The 20060-nt window shown below is 49.3% G+C and overlaps 1 protein-coding gene across 5 annotated transcripts in view; it reads left to right on the top strand.

Annotated features, from left to right (window-relative positions):
• Nucleotides 1–20060, top strand: part of SYNE1 (spectrin repeat containing nuclear envelope protein 1) — a 153353-nt gene that overhangs the window by 90640 nt on the left and 42653 nt on the right. For 3 of the 5 annotated variants that reach the window (XM_076065125.1, XM_076065127.1, XM_076065128.1), the window contains exons 84-103: nt 851–1033; nt 1575–1712; nt 1879–2064; nt 2303–2425; nt 2772–2954; nt 3568–3711; nt 4502–4714; nt 5218–5364; nt 6792–6932; nt 7602–7796; nt 8604–11435; nt 11576–11635; nt 11878–12045; nt 12563–12730; nt 15350–15400; nt 16413–16532; nt 17125–17225; nt 17944–18115; nt 18740–18880; nt 19276–19434. In XM_076065125.1, the coding sequence (XP_075921240.1) occupies nt 851–1033; nt 1575–1712; nt 1879–2064; nt 2303–2425; nt 2772–2954; nt 3568–3711; nt 4502–4714; nt 5218–5364; nt 6792–6932; nt 7602–7796; nt 8604–11435; nt 11576–11635; nt 11878–12045; nt 12563–12730; nt 15350–15400; nt 16413–16532; nt 17125–17225; nt 17944–18115; nt 18740–18880; nt 19276–19434 (5625 nt within the window). The remainder of the gene's footprint in view (nt 1–850; nt 1034–1574; nt 1713–1878; nt 2065–2302; nt 2426–2771; nt 2955–3567; nt 3712–4501; nt 4715–5217; nt 5365–6791; nt 6933–7601; nt 7797–8603; nt 11436–11575; nt 11636–11877; nt 12046–12562; nt 12731–15349; nt 15401–16412; nt 16533–17124; nt 17226–17943; nt 18116–18739; nt 18881–19275; nt 19435–20060) is intronic. The other 2 variants (XM_076065126.1, XM_076065129.1) reach the window with 2 other exon arrangements.

Below are 20060 nucleotides of genomic sequence, written 5' to 3'. Positions count from 1 at the left end.
GTGTTGTAAATACTTCACCTTGACGATTTGTTCCATCGGTGGAATGAAGACATTGGGCATGCTTTCGCCAAAAAAATATATGGGGATGAAAACAAAATATGGATCCACATGTCTCTTTTGGGAATTGGATTTTTAAAAAATCAAAATTACAAGCTATTTTCTTTAGAACTGCTTTTTGCGTTGAGTTTATTGTCCTTCCCCCACAACTGATTAGCACAGTTGGCCACATATGTTCGGTTGTTAAAAATTGATTAATACTGACACCTAGTGGTAATGTGTTAAACGTCATTACAATAGACTACACCGTTTTGATAGACCTAGGCCGGATGAGGAATATTGTCTGGGTTTGGTCTGTGGAAAAGGTGGCAACCCTATAAGAAACATTTGCAATAACATGTGCATCTGGACCAACATTTAGTCCTGTTGATTGACTCTTTTGAATTTATTTAGCCACGTATGCAGAAACGGGCTTGTATTTTTGCCGCAAATTTCCCTTGAGAAGTTTTATCTCAAATTCCTCAACAGTATTTGTAATTGAATCTATCTTGGAATACTCTTTAGTGCTCCTCTCTTGTTACCATTGTAAAATTAAATCCCCCATTAAAAGAGCACCCGTTAAATTAACTGTAAATGCATTGGTACGTTGGGAGGGCTCCAGGGCCTGGACGTGCAAAGACAACGATCTCCCATATAGCCTTGACAGACTGTTGGGGCAAGTGCAGTTAGCGAGCACCTGGCCGTGCGCACACTGAGCCACGAGCACTGTACAGTGAATTAGAGGACCAACAAGCACCGGCTTATGCAGCGGAGGGTTCGACTCCCAGCAAAGTGTCGACATTGTTTTCCGCAGCGCGTGTGGGAGCGTCTGGATGGCTGGCACGGGCGGCTCGTGGAGCTGGACGCTGGCGTGCAGGACTTCACCGAGCAGAACCCCGAGCTGGGCCACGCGATGAGCGAGCGCACCCTCACGCTCTCACACCTGTACCAGCAGGTGTGCAGGCAGGCCGAGTACCACTCTGTCCTGCTCACCAAGGTATGGGCCGCACAGCTTCCAACAAATACCCATACGCACCACAAAACATTGCAGGTGCTGGCATCGTACATCATAGAATGTTCTTTGGTTCTTTCGGTAAAGTCACGTAGAATGATAATAAAATAATAAATTGATAAAATAAAATAACACAATAATATTCTCACGACGTTTCGGCCACAACACAAGCGGCCTTCTTCAGGTGAAGGGGGCGAGACTGTCTGGTAGGACAGCGCGAGACTGTCTGGTAGGACAACGCTGTCCTACCAGACAGTCTCGCCCCCTTCACCTGATGAAGGCCGCTTGTGTTGTGGCCGAAACGTCGTGAGAATATTATTGTGTTATTTTATTTTATCAATTTATTATTTTATTATCATTCTACGTGACTTTACCGAAAGAACCAAAGAAGATGAATCATTGCAGTCACGAAAGCTTTAAATCGAAATCATAGAATGTGTGTTTGTAAGAAAAAAAAACGTGATAATCTCCAAACGGAGCAGGGATGAATTCAGATTTTTGTGAATGTGTCGTTGGTTTCCTACAGGCTTTCACTAAGTTTGACGAGTACCAAGACCTGCACAGTGTGGTGCTGAAGTGGATTGAGAAAGCGCAACACTTGACGTTGACCGACATCGTTTGGAGCTCGGCAACCAAACTCGCTGAGCAGCTGATATCTCATCAGGTCATTTATCCGATTTCAGTCTTCTTTTTTTTGCTTGCCACTTACAAATTCATGACATCTTTTAAGGAACTACATTTGCACTTGTGCACATCTGCCGCAGTCATTTTTAAATGCCAAGAGACTAACGTCACTTTCATTTTTACTGGGGCCTTGGTCATCTCTGCAGACCATTCTGCATGAGTCGGCTGAGACCCTGGTGGACCTAGAGGCCATGCTGGGCAAGGTGGACGTCCTGTCGGCCGTGTACGAGGTGGAACACCTGGTGCAGGAGATCACGGAGCTTGACCAACGCATGGCCTCACTCCAGAAGGACCTCCAGGCCCGCCTGCAGCTCTTGCTGGATGCCACCAAGGTCAGAGCCCTCTGAAGTCAAATTTTCAGCACTGATGTGAAATCTGCACATAGGGCCCTTTTAGGTCCATTTGTATGTTGAACTTCTTTCGCACCGTATGTAGCCAACCGTGTCAATCAATTGGCTTCGTATGGTAGAGCTTTCTAACACGAGCAGACCGGTGGTGGATTTTCACAGTGGAATGTGTTGAGGGATTTCTGTTCTTAAGTGGAGTGTCGCGGGGCGTGGATCTGCTCAGGACATCGAGATGCTCGAGTCGGAAGTGCAGTCACTGCAGGCGAGCGTGAGACAGGCCAAGGCCATGCTCGCTTCCCCAGAGCTCACCCAGCTGGCGCTCAAAGAGCAGCTCGCGCACAGACAGGTTTGTGGAGAGTTCGCACAGAAATATACGCAGGACGGGCATTCTGGGTAGCCACTGAAAATCAGTTTGCGGAGGTCTTCATTGGCTCTAATTGTGTAATATCACACTACATTGGAGAAAATGATCTCAGGTTACTTTGGCATATAAAGGCCAACAATAAATTTCATTGATTACTCCGATTAATCTACAACGCTTTCAACGTTGCTAGCAGTACACATCGCTTTGGTCATTTGGAACACGCCCCCCTGTGTTTTATACTATGATCGAGCGAACGTTTCCGTACGTCGACTCGCCGCGTCACTTTGTCCTGACTGGCGCGTCGTGTCTCGTGCGGCCGCACACCCAGCGACTCCTGGCCGACATGGAGCTGTTCAAGCAGAAGGTGGCGGCGGTGCAGCATCGGCAAGGCGGGCTACGCGTGCCGGCCGAGGTGCTCGTCTCGCTGCCCATCCTCGGCACCGCCGCCCGTCTCCAGGACGAGGCCAGCCGCCTGCAGCACCGCCTCATCCGGCAAGTCAGCCTCCTGCAGGTGCGTGCCCGCCACTGCCTTCGCGAGTGGCCATTGCGCAAAACGTGAGGCCGCTTGTGCAAGCGCTCCTGTGTGTTGTTTCTTGGCATGGTGTTCGACTTTTCGCTCCGCGTCCATCGATTCACGCCATGTGCTGGGAGCTTCTTCAGCAACTTAAGGAGCGAAAGTGTTGAACACTTGGAGGAATTATAGGCTCGGTTGAGCTCTGAATAGGATTGAGTTAAATAAAGTTAAATGATTGTGAATCAAATGCTCTAACACAACACGTCCAGTGCGAATCATATTTACAGATGATGAAAACATGTGCCCCGAGTGTGGACAAAGGGGTCTTCTGAAGAGTCTTCAGAAGTAGTTTTCTGACGTCATCTTCTCGAGCCGTTCTCTGTCACGGGGTGATACACTGCTAGCTGTAATATTCCATAGGGAAACATTCGTCTCGTGACGCGATACCAACGACGCAATTAAAAAAACAATTTTTGGAGGGGCCGGGAGGTGGAAATCATCTATTCAAAGTAGTATTGTGCTGCAGCATAAGTAGCGGTAGCGATAGCACCAGCGCTACCCAGGGCTCGCGTCAGCGGCGTGTGTCTGTGCCGTGTACGGCGACTGCTAGGAGGCAGACGCGCAGGTGGAGCGACAGGAGGCGGAAGTGCGGCGCGTGCAGCGCCTGCTGGAGGAGGCGCGGCTCGAGATGGAGAAGGCCCCCGTGTGCCCGGGCAGCGTCGCCGAACTCACCGCACAGATCGCGCGCCATGAGGTGACGTTCGCACCTCGCGTGGCCACGGCCAACCGAGGCCTACGTGTGAGGCCCGAGGCCTTCGGGTGGATTGCCACCGTTGCTATTGCAAAACTGATCAAACCGCGGTAACAATGTCTCAGGGAGACATATCGATTTGTTAGGACAGCGACTTCAAAAAGAGTAATATCCTGAGAAAATCAGGGCAGGAGGCAACCCTACTTATGCGTGAAGCCGAGGCACGCTACTCAACTGCAGACTCCCATGACACGAGCGACGTGCAGTCCAACGGCTATGACTACTAATTTGTTTACATCAGAGCCTTGCCGTTCCAAATGTATGCATCAGCAATATATTGTGACTGTATAAATAACATAAGGTGTACCCTTGGAAGGCCTGACAGGGGCCATAGGAGAGCTATTATTTGAGAAGTTTACGGTGAAAATGTCTTCCGGCTGAAGTGAATGTTGGGCAATGCTCATATTTGTCGATGGTCAAGAGGCAGTGGTGGGACTTCTGCTTTGCTATCCATTGCCAAAAGGAAAACCGCTGTTAATGTCCCATTAAACAGTGTTCATTTGATGGACCACAGAGGCATCATGAGGCTGAGTAAAGCCTACACTGGGATTTCAGCGCAACATTAGTGCGTAATCATTAAGTGTGATTTATGAAGTAGAATACTCGACAACAAAATCTCGTAAAATACCAATTTGATATGTTTTCTTTTGCCGTAGCGGTTGCTGGATGTCATTGTTGTAGGCTAATGCCAATGTGAATATGTTGCCCTTCCTTTTGTGTTATGCGGGAATAGGAGATTTCGGACAGGATACAGAGGTACAAGGAGCGGATCCTGGAGCTCACGGCACAGAGCCGACACCTGCTCATCCAGACAAGGGAGGCGGCCATGCTTCTTACAGTCGACGAGGATGGGGGAGACGCATCCTCGCGGGACGGGGACGACGACGACGACGACGAGATGGAGTTACATGCGTCACCGCGCCACCTGAGCACTTCCGTCGTCATGGTGAGGAAGCCATTGGCAGCGCCACAATTTTGCCAGTAATATGAGAACCACTGCCGTCATGGTGACGGAGTGCCTGCTTGACGCCGTTCCCGACATAAGGGAAGCCCATTGAAATCCCAACTTTATTTCCTCCAATCACCCGATGCAATTCATTCTGTGAAAATGCAAAAAAAATCTTGGAAATTCTGTGATGCTCTCATGTTCCGGCATTGCTTTGTAAAAATTGCGTGTTTGTGCGCGTCGGTTGTAAATTATTTTTTGACCCACCCAAAATGCAACGCGCGTTTTGTCACACAATGCGCAAAGAAAACGCGTGGCGATTTTTTCCAAAGGAGACGCCATGGTCAGCATTTGCGCACGTTTACACGTTGCGCACGATAAGCCGGTCGCTCAGAGCTTGGTCGTTGGGAGAGTGTCCTGCGCGTCTTCGGCGGGTCTCCCGTGACACAGCGCGAGTTGTGGTTGACTCTTATTGAACTGGGGCCGGGGGCTGCTCACGGCAGGTGACAGCTGGCCGCTGTCACACCGTGCTGACACCCGTCAACGAGGAGTCTGGGGAAGAAGACGAGGCCAGTGAGGTGGCCTCTCCAGCTGGCTTCCTCTCGCCGACCAAAACCCACAGCTCATTTACGAGCCTGTCCACAAGCCAGGTACCAGCGAGGGTCCCGCTGCTGGTGGTTGGCATGGGTGGTCTAGCTTGGCTGTGGCTGAAGGACTGTCTTGCAAGACTTCCCTCTGCACACTGTGGCTGCAGCATGGCTCCTGTGGCTTCTTCTCCAGGGATGAGGGCATGGCATGTCTTCATTGTATCTCCATGCCCCCGTGGCCCCTTGAGCAGCATGGAACTTTGATTTCTTTTTTTCTCGTTTCCTTGGTTCACTTCGGTAAAGCATGGACCCTGAAACTGCTCTTGATCACACATGTTGATCTGCCAGACCCTGGAGTTGCTGTACACCTTCCTGTCCTATCCTGTGGTGGTGGCGCCGGTATTAGCCAGAATTGTATGGGTAACATGGAAAATCCATGACATTTTGAGGCATGGATTTAAACCCCATTTTTATTTTTGTGATACCAGCATGGACCTTATTTCTTACTCTCTGAATGATATACCAAAGTAATTGTGTCTCGTTGGTCCTGTACTGTTGGATGAGCATGGCTATCAGAGAGAAGGTATGGTAAACGTGACACCATATCTCCACTACCCACTTCTTAATGTTCATTTGTACATGTTTTTATTTTACTTGCTGTGAACATGAAGATTATCTTCTAAAGGTAAAGTATCAAAAAATAAATCCTCTTTTTAAACGGTCACAGGTCTGAAATAACACAAGCTCATTCATTTGCGTCATCATTGGTCAGTTTTTTTGTCCACACGAGAACACTAAATATATGGTGCACGTTGTCAAGAATACCCAGCAAGAGTTGTGTTCATAAGCATTCATGGACTTAACAGTTGTCAGCACGGTTTGCACCGTTGTCATTGGCTACAGTTGATGAAAATAAGTGCTCATTCCCCTGTCGACCCACGTGTGCAAAACAAATTGAACCCAGGTGTGCTTTTGTGTCTAATAATTTATTGGCTCAGCTGGAAGTTTGTAATCCAGCCTCTTTGCTTTTAACCTGCTGCGAGCTCGCCTCGTGCAACCACAACGTTCTATTAAAGATGTGACTTGCTTACTTCTGCTAACCTCCAAATTGCATTTGTACGGTAGGTTACCGGCAGCGATTATATAAAGCCCAATCGTCAACATAAATGTGAGAGGCCAATCGAGTTTGTGATCAACATTCACGGCCTTATATTATCCGAGGCGTTTTCTATTCAGTTATTTGTTTTTCCTTTCTGTTGTTTGAATGATTTTTTTTTTTTAAATGCGACGCATTACAATCGCATGACCCACTTTGCACCGAGTACCAACCTACAGGGGTTGTTTTGTTTTTTCCCAGACTCAATTCATGCAGTCTCAACAGGCCCAGCACGCGGCGTTCAAAACGGTCACGTTGAGACTGCTGCTTTCCCAGTGCCTCATTAAAATGTGTGGCCCAGTTTCATTTCGTTCCTTGTCATTAACGTGGCCAGGGTCGCAGGCCCAGGGAGAGCGGAACGGCCTATGAGGCCTCCGTGTTGCACCTCGCCGCTCGCATGGAGGAGGCTGAGGCCCTGCTGAAGGTGCTGGGGACGGGTGGTGGAAGCCCCGAGGCACGGCTGGCTGAGCTACTGGTGAGATGAATCCGTTGAACTTTTGTAGCTGACGCTGCGTGCAGCCAAGCCTCCACTTGTTAAGGCATTACGGGCATCCACCGTGTCGTAATCATGTTGGATGGAGGGCAAGTTGTAGCATGCGCACACCCAGTTGAATGGAACCATAACTGGATATGCACTTGTACAAATGTCTTGCAAGCCACGCACTCAATGTCGACGTGCAGCACAAGTGGCCCTAGGGCTTGGCTGATGTTGTAACAGGTAAATAAGTTGTGCAATTCCTGTCGTGTGGTCATATTAAACCCAAACAAACCTTAGCTCAGCTCCCACAGTGAAGTTAGACCACTTATAGTGTATCGGAATACTTGCATGCAAATACTCTTTCGTGTGAAATTACATTTATCTTTTATGTGGTTCACTGAAAAATGCAATGTTTTTCATTGTCTTCATAATTATTCAAGTGAGAGATCGTGACATTTTGTGAGTAATTTACCACATTCGTTTAAAAGGCGCCCTTTTCTTGTAGCAGCATTCCAAGGCGTCTCAGGGGCCTTTTGAAAAGACGGCGAATGTTGAATACGCAAGGAGCCGCACACCTCAAATTCTCTCTTCCTCACTTGTCTGCCTCTTCACACTTTCCGCCACCCCCCCCCCCCCACCCCATACTTTCCCACCCCCCGCACCCAGCGGGTGCAGGAGGATGTGTGCAGCGTGCAGGACGGCGTGCTGGAGCTGCAGACCCACTTCGCCGAGGAGTTGGTGGACGAGACGCTGGAGGGAGACACGGCCGAGCAGCTGCACACGCAGGCCGAGCTCACCGCGCTGGCGCAGCGCGCCGCCACCCTGCGCTCCCGCGCGGAGCAGCGGCAGCAGCAGCTGGAGGTGAAGGGCGCACGAATGGGGTGCGATGTCGGACGGGGGATTAGGATCGGAAACGATCCCGGAGTGGTCCTTCCGCCCCATGGTGTTGCACATCGAACATCCGTCAATCGGCATGCGCGAAGATAGGCGCCACTTTCCACGAGGGGCTGTTGTTCTCACAACAAAGGTCCCCCGTATAGCCTTAACAGACTGTAGGGGCAAGTGCTGTTAGCGAGCACCTATGAAGGCCGGTAACGGTACACGAGGGGGTGGGTGGCCAGCACCACGCCTGACCGCCTTTGTCTCCCGAGTGGCGATGTTTACACACTGCACCAGGTACTCATTTGAGGCTGAGTCGACCTAGGGGAGACCCAGAACCGGTTCAGGTAATCGTCGCTGTGGTGTTGGCCGTGAGCAGGAATCGAACTCGGGTCGCCGGGTTCGTAGCGCAGCACGCTGACCGCTACACTACCGCTCCCCATTGTGTAACAGTAACTTTTTTTCTTATTATTTCATGTTAAAGTGTTTAATTTGGAAAATCCCTTGAGATGGAGCGCCTCCTTTGCAAGAGTGTGCAGTTTCCAAACGATGCTTCCGCACATCAGACAACGTTCCAAAATCTTGACGTGATTTTCATCGGCGACTGCCTTCATTTGCACCTTCCTACGTGTTTACGGCTTCTTATTCGTGCGGACGCTATTTTACTGTTTTTCTGGTCTGCTCATTCTCTAAAACCTGCATATGAGATAATTATTTTCCTCTTCACTCTCCTGTGTTCATAATTGTTCATTATATCCTCCCCTTCCTGTGTCGTTAACTCGGTCCAAGCCTCTGTTGAGCGCGAGTGAATTGGTAATTGGACGCGATGTCGGGGAGCAGGCCGCAGCGGAGTTGCAGCACGAGATTAGTCTGGGCACAGACAACGCTGAGGGTGGCGATGTCAGGCACGTGGCTGGGCCTCGAGCCAGAACCTGGGGCAGCGTGGTGATTGCGTCGGATGGGAATGCGGGCGGGCCTACGCCTGCGCCGTCCCCGCTTTCTCACAACGGCGCAGGTGTGCTCACCGGTGAGACCGAATCGTTGCAATCGAGTACTGGTGCACGGACGGAGAGAGGCGCAGCTCATCCCGCGCACCTTCAACGCGTCGACGTTAAAGATAGCGCCGACGCGGAAGGAAGTGCGTTCACCGCAGAAGGAGGAGGAGGAGGAGGAGAAGAAAACATGCAAACCGAATGCAGCGGCAAAACGGCCGGCAGAGGTTTTCACCCTCGCGATGACAATGCGGAGTCGGCACAAGATTCTGGCATTTGCTTGTCAGAGAATGACGGTGAAACGAGCCTGCTGGCGCCTACCAAGCCCGGTTTTGCTGGAAACTTGTTCAGCGGTGAACGCTTCGGGCCAGCCAGTGCACGAGAACAGCAAGGTGCGGAGAATTCCGAGCGCTCCTCATGGCCCAACGCAGAGGGGGGAGCAATGACGGACTCACCTGTGGTCGCTGGACTGTCTGAAACTAGGGTAGGCGATTCTCGACCACCTGACTCAAGCTCGTTGGAAGCAGAAGGTAACGTCTTCATTGAGGGCGGCGCACGAGATGCTGGGAGTGAGGTTGGCACCAACGTGAGTAACGCGGCAGTTTGTGCCGCAACGGCACATGCGCTCGGACAGGATGGTGCCGCTTCCACGCCCTGCGCGCGTGCACAAGCAGGGGGTGAAACTAGCGCTCGCGGGCACCTGGATCTACACGCAGCAGCAGCAGCAGCGTCGCCGCAGCTGGTGAGCTGTGGGCAGGCCAGCGCCGTCGAAGAAGAGAGGACGAGGCCCGTACCAGGCGGTCAGGACGGGTCGGTCGGTGAGAGTGATGAAACCCAAGTGAGTAGCAGTGCAGACGTTTGTGAATTCCGGCAACTGGCTGAAGCCGTTTCGAGAACTTGCCCCGCTGATTCTCATGGTTCACAGTTGGAGAGAATAAAGAGTCAAATGATTGAGAACATAGAAACCGGGCTGTTCCCTGAAGTTAAAAGCGACGGGTTTTCTGGTAGTTACACTGCTGCCATTGTTTGTGAAAACAACGTTACCACTTCTTTCAGCGCAGAGATGGATGTTGGCAAATATTCTGCAATTGATTCTTTCAGTGTAATAAAAAGCAGTGATGCAGACACACGTTCAATCCGCAAAGATTTCGAAAGCACTCCTACTACGTATTGTGATGACAGCGGAGGTTTAAAAGGCGACAGTTCTGCAAATGTAGAAACCGATAGAAATGAGTTGGGAAGCGTTGCTATGTTAGATGTCAGTGTATTCTCAAATTATGGAAGTATTGCATTGACAGACCCAAATAATATAAAAGTTGATCTTCCTGATATATGTACTGAGATGAAGCACTCTTACAAAGAGTTGAATGATGGTGCTGCAGGCACCGAGGTTTTTAAAGACATAGATGTAGTCAGTGCTGAAAAAAAGGCAGCTGCTGCAAGCGAAAGTGGAGTTGTCTCCACGCACATTGGTGGACACGTACATACAGACTCCCTCTGTCACCCATTTGAGCTTCCTCCTCATGGTAATGAACTCAGATTGCACTCTGATGCACTGACAGAACATGAGGCGGGGCAGCATGGCTTTTGTGCTGGGGCGATGCACCAGGGAGAAGAGTCTGCTCTTATGCTGCCATGCGCATCACAGCCAGACTCACGTGGTGACATACAGAGAGCTGACATCTGTCATGCATTTTCTACTGGAGGTCTACAACAAGCGGACACCCAAGGTGATTCAAAGCTGATTTTCCTGCCCGAGACGGACGTTAATCAGGCCACTGTACTTGCCAGATGTGCTTCTCAAGATAGTTGGCCAGAAGGTCCAGGTTGCACTGTCTTTACTCCGGAATGTGATGAAAGTTTGGAGAGCTTTGTCGGTTCGGTTTCGTCGGGTTATGTCACGATATCCAGCGCTAGCAGAACAGAAGTGGAGCCTGAGGAATCCAGCATTGGGGCAGTCGATACTTTTCCAGATAAGGGTTATATACCCGCGGGTGATGTCACTTTGGAATTTTACCAACCTCCTCCCTGTGCAGAAAGTGTGGGTGTGCATGCAAAGTGTAGTGCCATAGATCCAAAAACACAGAGCTTTCCCATTACGAATGCAAACAGCAATGATGAGGAAAAAGCCGTGACTGATTCTGGCGTTACTTCGCCTGACCAAGCACGCCTTGGTTATGGGAGCCAGTGGCACCATTTGTGGCAAGCAGTTGATTCTCCCGACAGTGACTCAGAACCAATGCGCCGTGCCATCTCCGAGTCGATTACCGAGTTAACACACAATACCGAAAGACTCAAAGAAATGCAACGTAGGATATCGGACAGCGGTGTGAAAGCTTCAGGTTATTCGTCAATGCCCGAGTTGGACGGTGCACAGAGCGCACTTGCACAAAACAACGAAGGTGCTTTCAAAGAAACTGAGCATGTTCCTGAAGCCGACGACGTGGAAAAGACCTGCCGTGCTGAAAACGTTGAACCTGACGCGGCGTCACCTGACGAGCGTTCCGCAGAGGACGACTCATTCGTAGAACGCGTCACGTTAGAGAATGCAACCACAGCCCCTACCCAAGCTTCCAGCTTCTTCCGTAGACTCCTTTCCAAAGTCATCCCTTCCTTCCTCTTCTCTTCTGTGAGTCTCTTTCCACATTTAAACATTTTCAAAATTGTTTTTAATATAATTTTCTCAATTCGCATTTTAATTCTTTTTCTTTCCGCTACTGCTGCATCTGCACATTGTTTTGCCTTCTGTTCTGTCACTGTTCACCGCAGCCCATTGTAGAAAGTGCAACATGCTCCGATTCGCCGCGTCACTCCCCGCTGCTGGTTAGTGTAAGTAGCGTGTGGCAGTTGCAGCCGTGTCGCCGTTGATGCAATTTGTCACGTTGAACAATCGTGTGTTTGGCACCTAATTTGTGTGCGTTTTACACCTATTGAAGATAATAGCTGCATTTTTGAGCCAAAGCCTCATCGTAAGCCGACGGCAATAACGAAGCATAATGCGAAAGGAGAGTGTCAATTGTGACAATGGGCCATGACCTGGCGCTACGCGTGGCGGTGTGTGTTTGTGCCAGGAGCGGCTAAGCGCCGACTTGCAGCAGCGGCGCACGCTGCAGACATTTGAGCAGGAGGCTGCAGAGCTGCAAGCGTGGCTGCAGCGGCAGCACGAGGCCCTGGGGGTGGGCGCCTGCTCCTCGGCCGACAGCCCAGCGGGAATGGAACTGCAGCTCCTCGAGTGCCAGGCAAGCGGTGCCATCGACGCAGCGGGTGCAGGGCGCACTGAGGATTCATCCTCGTGAGAAAGTACTTTCGATTACCGTAGTTGACATTTAATTGCCCCCCCCCCCCCCAGTGGCTCTGCGACTGTGCGTTCACGCCGGACATTGAAATGCATTGACCTGTCTTTCCCCGCAAGGGTTCATGCGGTCATATGGTGCAGTGGAATTAGATGGGATAGACCACTGAGCCTGGTGGTGCTGTGCTTATTGTTTTCGACTTGCAGTTGCTGTCCATACAGTTCAAATTATGGTGGAGGAATGAGTCAACTCGTCATATATTTGGGTTGAGTAACATCAATACCGCTCTGTTGGAAGTCTCTAGTGGTCGTCCTATGGATAGCGTACCCCTCCCCCCCCCACCCTAGGAATGTGGAATGTCCACCACTTGCTCAGAGAGCCTCCGGTGGAGATAAGTGCCTCCGCGTTGCTTGCCAGAGCAGGGCAAGTTTGAATAAAGAGCTCGCCCCGGCTATTGTTGCAGTCGATGTTGGGCGAGATTGAGCGTAAGGTGTCGTGGCTGGAGAGGGAGGCGGGCGACGCGGGGGGAGCGAGGCACGAGGCGGAGGAGCTCGCCGACAGACTCGGGACGCTCAGGGCCGCGTTGCTGGAGCTGCAGGCGGCGCTGCTGGAGAGGCAGAGCAGCATTCAGGTACCGCGCAGAGTGGAGTCGGGAGTTGCCGTCCGGCGTGATTACTCGCACAGACACAGGGTGACTGCTCACCCAGGTCTTGTGTGACTTCACTTGCCAAGCAATACCCGCCATATAATTATTAAGAGTAATAATAATGTACAGTCCCCGTGCCGTGTCCATACCTGTCAACCCATACAGTTTACCCATATTCTTGTACAGGGAAATTGAGTATTAAAAAAAATGTTGTCTATTTGTTTGTGTTTCTCCCTTATGATGGGACTTTGTAGGATGAACGGTGAGATGTATAAGGGCATGGGGTGACCAATACGGTCTGAATTGGTCTGTAATAAGGTAGGGCACTGATAAGGGGTTGATAGGTATGGTATTGTGTAGTGTGTAGTAGTGTAGTGTGTAGTAGTGTAGTGTATAGTGTAGTGTGTAGTAGTGTATAGTGTAGTGTATAGGATGATCGTTGATATTTATAAGGGCACGGGGTGACCAATACGGTCTGAGTTGGTCTGCAATAACGTAGGGCATTGATAAGGGGTTGACAGGAATGCGTGTCAGTCATGAGGATTGTTTGTTGGACCATACAGTGAGGGGGGAAAAGTATTTGATCCCCTGCTGATTGTGTACATTTACCCACTGACAAATGAATAATCAGTCTATAATTTTAATGGTAGCTTTATTTGAACAGTGAGAGACAGAATAACAACAAAAAATCCAGAAAAACGCATGTCAAAAATGTTATAAATTGATTTGCATTTTAATGAGGGAAATAAGTATTTGACCCCTCTGCAAAACATGACTTAGTACTTGGTGGCAAAACCCTTGCTGATAATCACAGAGGTCTGACGTTTCTTGTAGTTGGCCACCAGGTTTGCACACATCTCAGGAGGGATTTTTTTCCCACTTCTCTTTGCAGATCTTCTCCATGTCATTAAGGTTTCGAGGCTGACGTTTGGCAACTCGAACCTTCAGCTCCCTCCACAAATTTTCTGTGGGATTAAGGTCTGGAGACTGGCTAGGCCACTCCAGGACCTTAATGTGCTTCTTCTTGAGCCACTCCTTTGTTGCCTTGGCCGTGTGTTTTGGGTCATTGTCATGCTGGAATACCCATCGACGAACCATTTTCAATGCCCTGGCTGAGGAAAGGAGGCTCTCACCCAAGATTTGATGGTACATGGCCCCGTCCATCGTCCCTTTGATGCGGTGAAGTTGTCCTGTCCCCTTAGCAGAAAAACACCCCCAAAGCATAATGTTTCCACCTCCACGTTTGACGGTGGGGATGGTGTTCTTGGGGTCATAGGCAGCATTCCTCCTCCTCCAAACACGGCAAATTGAGTTGATGCCAAAGAGCTCCATTTTGGTCTCATCTGACCACAACACTTTCACCCAGTTGTCCTCTGAATCATTCAGATGTTCATTGGCAAACTTCAGACGGGCATGTATATTATTGCTTTCTTGAGCAGGGGAACCTTGCGGGCACTGCATGATTTCAGTCCTTCACGGCGTAGTGTGTTACCAATTGTTTTCTTGGTGACTATGGTCCCAGCTGCCTTGAGATCATTGACAAGATCCTCCCGTGTAGTTCTGGGCTGATTCCTCACCGTTCTCATGATCATTGCAACTCCACAAGGTGAGATCTTGCATGGAGCCCCAGGCCGAGGGAGATTGACAGTTCATTTGTGTTTCTTCCATTTGCGAATAATCGCACCAACTGTTGTCACCTTCTCACCAAGCTGCTTGGCAATGGTCTTGTAGCCCATTCCAGCCTTGTGTAGGTCTACAATCTTGTCCATGACATCATTGGAGAGCTCTTTGGTCTTGGCCATGGTGGAGAGTGTGGAATCTGATTGATTGATTGCTTCTGTGGACAGGTGTCTTTTATACAGGTAACAAGCTGAGATTAGGAGCACTCCCTTTAAGAGTGTGCTCCTAATCTCAGCTCGTTACCTGTATAAAAGACACCTGGGAGCCAGAAATCTTTCTGATTGAGAGGGGGTCAAATACTTATTTCCCTCATTAAAATGCAAAACAATTTATAACATTTTTGACATGCGTTTTTCTGGATTTTGTTGTTGTTATTCTGTCTCTCACTGTTCAAATAAACCTACCATTAAAATTATAGACTGATCATTTCTTTGTCAGTGGGCAAACGTACAAAATCAGCAGGGGATCAAATACTTTTTTCCCTCACTGTACTTCCAAATTCCAAATGCTGGCCTCTGCAGCTTTTTAAAAGGGGGTGGGCAGACGGGGGGGGGGCATCAGGACTGATTGAGATATCACTGATGTTAACCGTGGTGTTGAACTCATGTCATAATATGATAGTTCAGTGTGCTAACCACGATGCCACCACTCCACCCTATACATTACAGAGTGGATGAGTAAGCAGCACCAAGTGTAAATGCTTTCAAGTGATTTCTCACGTGTGTGTGTATAGCAGTCAGTATTTTGTACATGGTTGCCAAAAGTTAATTTAACCTTCATTGGTAAATAATTTAAATTATTTAACTTATGAACGTAGCGGAAAATGTTTATATTTTACAGTGACTTTAATTTGCAGTGTTCTGTAATGGTCATTTTTTTTACTCTTATTATTGCACGCGATGTATGAACCTTGTTTTGCTGCAGGCAAAGTTGCCTTGTCGTGGCGCGGCAGCTGCGAAGAGAGAAAATAAAACAGTAAAGTGCCTCTGTTCTGCTTGTGTGCAGTGTGCTGATAAACCACAGAGTACCACAGATACATAATTAGCTGTTTGCAACTACAGAGTACCACAGATACAGATACATAATTAGCTGTTTGCAGTGTCGCTTTCTTGGTCAATGAAATGGAATCATGTGAAGTAAGTAAAGGAAATATCCAAACCTTTTGGGAGGACATTAATATGCTTTCACATTTTATCACCTTTAGTATGATGCTGATTTACATTTCTTCAACTATATTTTTGCAGTTAATCATATTCCTAACTGATTTAAAGTTCGATTTAACAAGTCATATGTTGACAAGATTGCCAGTTTTTTTTTTAATGTCCAAAGGCCATTCAAGTGAAACACAGGCTAAGTTAAGTAGTGTCACCACAGGGTCGAGTTTGGAGAACCACTCAAGCGTTAACTTCACAAGAGCTGTGTGCTCATCCCATGAGGATGAAAGCACTTATTTGTAAAACCTCCAGCGTTCGAGTTAATGACCGTGCAGCACCACTTCGCAGGCATGAAACAAATTGTTGATATATCCATTAGAATCCATTCTGTACACTCATGATACCCGTGCGTGCGTTAAAATGTTGCGTGGAAGAATTGACAATTTGACAAGTCGTGGACAATTGTATGTAAATATGCTCACGGTTGCGTTTACAGAAAGTGAGCGAAGAAAAAAATATGTAAAAACTAGGCAAATAGAGGGTAATCATAACATTAACACAAGACAGTAAGTTAATGATGCAATGTATCAAATCATGACTCCGAATTTGTGGCAAACCATCGCCGTTGCAGTGTTGGGAGGTGCCAGGAGGGAAGTGAATCAATGCGTGCCAAATACTTACTTACCTCGTGTTCCACTTCAGCCAGAGCTCAGGCTTTTGCGTGGCTGTCGATGCTGCGTGCCGCACACACCGTGCTGCTGCTGCTGCTGCTGCTGCCGCCGTCGTCGTGTCCCGCGCAGCTCCTTGACCCGGGCGCGTGTCCCGCACGGCAGGAGGCGTGCGTGGGCATCGCGGACGACGGCACGGTAGAGGCCGGGCCCAGCATCCAGGAGTGGCTGAGTGAGGCCAAAGCGCGGCACGTGGTACGCCAGGACACGCTGCAGAGGCAGAAGGTGAGGACACCTGCCCTGGCCGCGGACACTCGCTGCTTACAGCTGCAGGCTCTCTATGCGATCGCCACTGGCGTACCGCCGGTGAGTTATGAGGAGTGGAACGTTAACTGTGGAGGAAAACGGTTTGTGCTTGCTTGAGTGTGCACCGAGTCTGTCCGTGCGGCGTTTTGGGTGTTAGCCCCTCGTTGCTTGGGTTTTCTCCCAGGTGCTCTGTTATCATCCCACAAGCCAAATACTCATTAATGGTATAGGTCGATCATCCCAATGTAGGATCCTCTTAAATAAGAGCAATTTGACTCGTTGAGGCTATCCTGTATACATAATTGGCATCATTGTTGGAGGCATTGATGTCTGCATCAGGAAGGCTTAGAAAAGGAAGTGAGAGACAACCCAATCGAGTCAGGTTATATGGGACTGGAAAGAGAGACGACGAGAGACAGAGAGAGAGGGAGTTCCAATGGCTGTGCTGTACGAGGAGAGGGAGAGGGCAATGAGTCGAGCATCAAGGAACGCACGTGAAGTCAACTCCGTTGATTGTGGCTGATGATGGTGTGAACGGTGCCGCCGGTTGTATTCACGCACGGGGTTTCAGCAGGAGCTGGAGCAGCAGCTGGCGGAGCAGAAGAGCCTCCTCAAGTCAGTGGCGAGCCAGGGGGAGCTGCTTCTCTCGCACAGCAATGAGGCCCAGAGCGGGTATTTCCTGCACGCACGGCATCACAGGAACACACACCAAAGCCTTTCCGCATGTGTCTCTCTCGTCATTATGGTGTATTCTAAAGCGGTGTACTGCTATGTGCATGACAGGCTCAGAATTCCGTTCAGCTGGGATGTTTTGGTTCAGCTCAACGCAGCTGTTTTGTTGCCGGAAAAAAGGGGAAAACCTATTCTCATATTGTGGTACTGGCGAAGGAGGTCCCATGATGACTTCTATTACGTGAGCACTTGTCACCACGTGTGTTGTACAACGTCCTGAGATGCAATTGTTTCTGCCATTGTTTCTGGGCACTGCTCGATAAATCCACGTCTTTTATATATGTACATACGTATGTTGAACTACTTTCGCACCATACGAAGCCAACCGTGCTAATCGGAGGTGCGGGGGAAGGACAACAAACTGAAGACAAAAAACTGTTCGAAAGACGTGAGTTTTCAATCTAGATTTAAAAGTGCCTTCTTAATATTGGAAGGAAGTGCCCTCCAGACGGCCGTAGAAGCGCATCTGAAAGTGTGCGATACCGTCTTTGTTGGCTGGCTACGAGGATGACTAGAGTTCATGTGATGGTTTATGCTGCTTGACGAGATCAGCCAGGTATTGTGGTTGTATTGCAATAGAGCCGTGACATCGTAACCCGTGCAACATCAAGGTGAGGACACCTGGCCTCGCTCTCTCTCTCTCTCTCGTTCATCATAGCCAAGCGGGTGGCAGTGTCGTCGCGGGACCGGACTCTCTCTCCGAGGAGGTCTCCTTTGAGCCAGAGGATGGCAGTCGACAGATGCGTAAGAAGTGGCAGCTGCTGCGCCAGGAGGTGGCCAACAAGCAACGGATCCTGCTGGAGACGCTGCAGCAGGACACCTCCATGCAGGTGCAGCTCGAGTAGCGGTTGCTGCTGCGGCTGATGTGAATTCCTGTTTATTTTCTTCATGTTATAAATGAGTTGCAGAGATTTCAATGGAATAGTTTTACATTTTACTGGAGGACAAAACTAATTCTGTAAGGATTCAGTACATATCGTGGGGGGGGGGGGGGGTGTACATGTGTCCAAGTGTCTGAGCTCTGATCGTGTACACAACTGCAGATGCTGCGTGTACGTGCCGTGTGTATGTTCCGTACACACTCTGTATGTACACTTTCTGAGTGGGTGCCGCATGCGTGTATGCGTAGCGATTAGCACGCTGAGCTATGAACCCAGCAATCCGGGTTTGATTCCCACTCACGGTTGACACCAGTGACGATTATATCTGAACCGGTCTTGGGACTCCCCTAAGTCGACTCAGCCCCAAATGTGTACCTGGTGTGGTGTGTGGTAAACATCGCCACTAGGGAGACAAAGGCGGCCTGGTATGGTGCTGGCCACCCACGCCCTCGTGTGCCATGCCGACCTTCATAGGTGCTCGCCAACAGCAATTGCTCCTACAGTCTGTTACAAGCTCTATCGGGGAACTTTGTCTTTGTGTGTGTGCGTGCGTGCGTCGGCCACATGGTGAAGGTGTACGGCCGAGCAAGTGGCACTGCGGGCGCTGGGGCGGTGCCATTCCTGGTGGACCACGGGGCCCTGGAGCGCTCGCGAGACTCCGTCCTCGTCACCTACAGCAGCCTCGAGGAGGCTCTGGACGACGCTGGCCTCCAGGTGCTGATCGAGCAAATATCAGCTCCCCCACCACCCTCTTTTCGCCTCTGCTCCAATGCTCGATGGACTCATGTTGCACGGAGTTCACTCTGCACACAGTGTTGTGCACATTTTGTTTTCAATGTTTTATGCGCAGCATTGTTAATCATTTATAACTAATAACACTGCATGTGATATTGTAATGAAACAGAAAGTTAACAAGATGATTCTATACTGTTGTACTTTGGGAAGCTCGGAGTTAGTGAGGCCCTAAAGCTATTTGTGTGCGTCTGCGTGCATGTGCCTATGTTTTTTTTACATATGCATGTATGTATGTATTGAACACCTTTAGGCGCTTACTAACGGCCCCTTCCCCATCAGTCTCTTAAAGTCTCTTTGTTCACGTGGAAAAACAGGGCAACCCTGTGCCGGTGGAGCTCGGTCTCGAGCTAGAGCAGAAGCTGTTCACGGCCTCCAAGGCTACGAGTGGTTGGCTCGACGGCGTGGAGGACAAGCTGTTTGCCAGTGCTGCTGCACCGCCTGACGAGATGGACGCGCACCTGTGTGTGCAGGAAGTAAGGATTTCGTGCACCTGCATGTGTGTATGTGTGTGTGTATATATACAGTAACACCTTGGATTGCGAGCATAATTCGTTCCGGAAACGTGTTTGTAATCCAAAGCACTCGTATATCAAAGCACGACGTATATCAGTTGTGATCACGTGACGCTCAGCAGACAAAGCGTCTACGTACTACTACTCGTATTGCAAGAGCTCGCTCGTTTATAAAATTAATATTTATTTAAAAAATTTGCCCGTCTTGCAAAACACTCGCAGACCAAGTTACTCGCAATCCAAGGTTTTACTGTATGTTGAACTTCTTTTGCAACGTACTTTGCCAACCGTGCTTATCGGAGGTGTGGGGGAAGGTCAACAAACTAAACACAACGTAACTTTACCGAAAAAACTAAGAATATGAATTACTGCAGTCACGAAAGCTTTAAATCAAAATTTACAACAACAAGCAGTTCTTACTCACCATAACTGCAGTTGTTGAATAAACATGTAAAATCTGTTGACCTTCAACACCAATTTAGACATTGAATCAGTGCTATCTGTAAAATGACACATTCAAAATTGAGCCATTGATGCATTTTCATGACCGTACAGATAAGCCAAGTGTGCGATCAGTAACCGCGAGA

Source organism: Petromyzon marinus, chromosome 6, assembly GCF_048934315.1.
Source record: "Petromyzon marinus isolate PM22_M1 ecotype Great Lakes invasive population chromosome 6, UKy_Petmar_22M1.pri1.0, whole genome shotgun sequence".
In the NCBI taxonomy this organism is placed as follows: Eukaryota; Metazoa; Chordata; class Hyperoartia; order Petromyzontiformes; family Petromyzontidae; genus Petromyzon; species Petromyzon marinus.
This window is presented reverse-complemented; position numbering and strand designations above follow the sequence as displayed.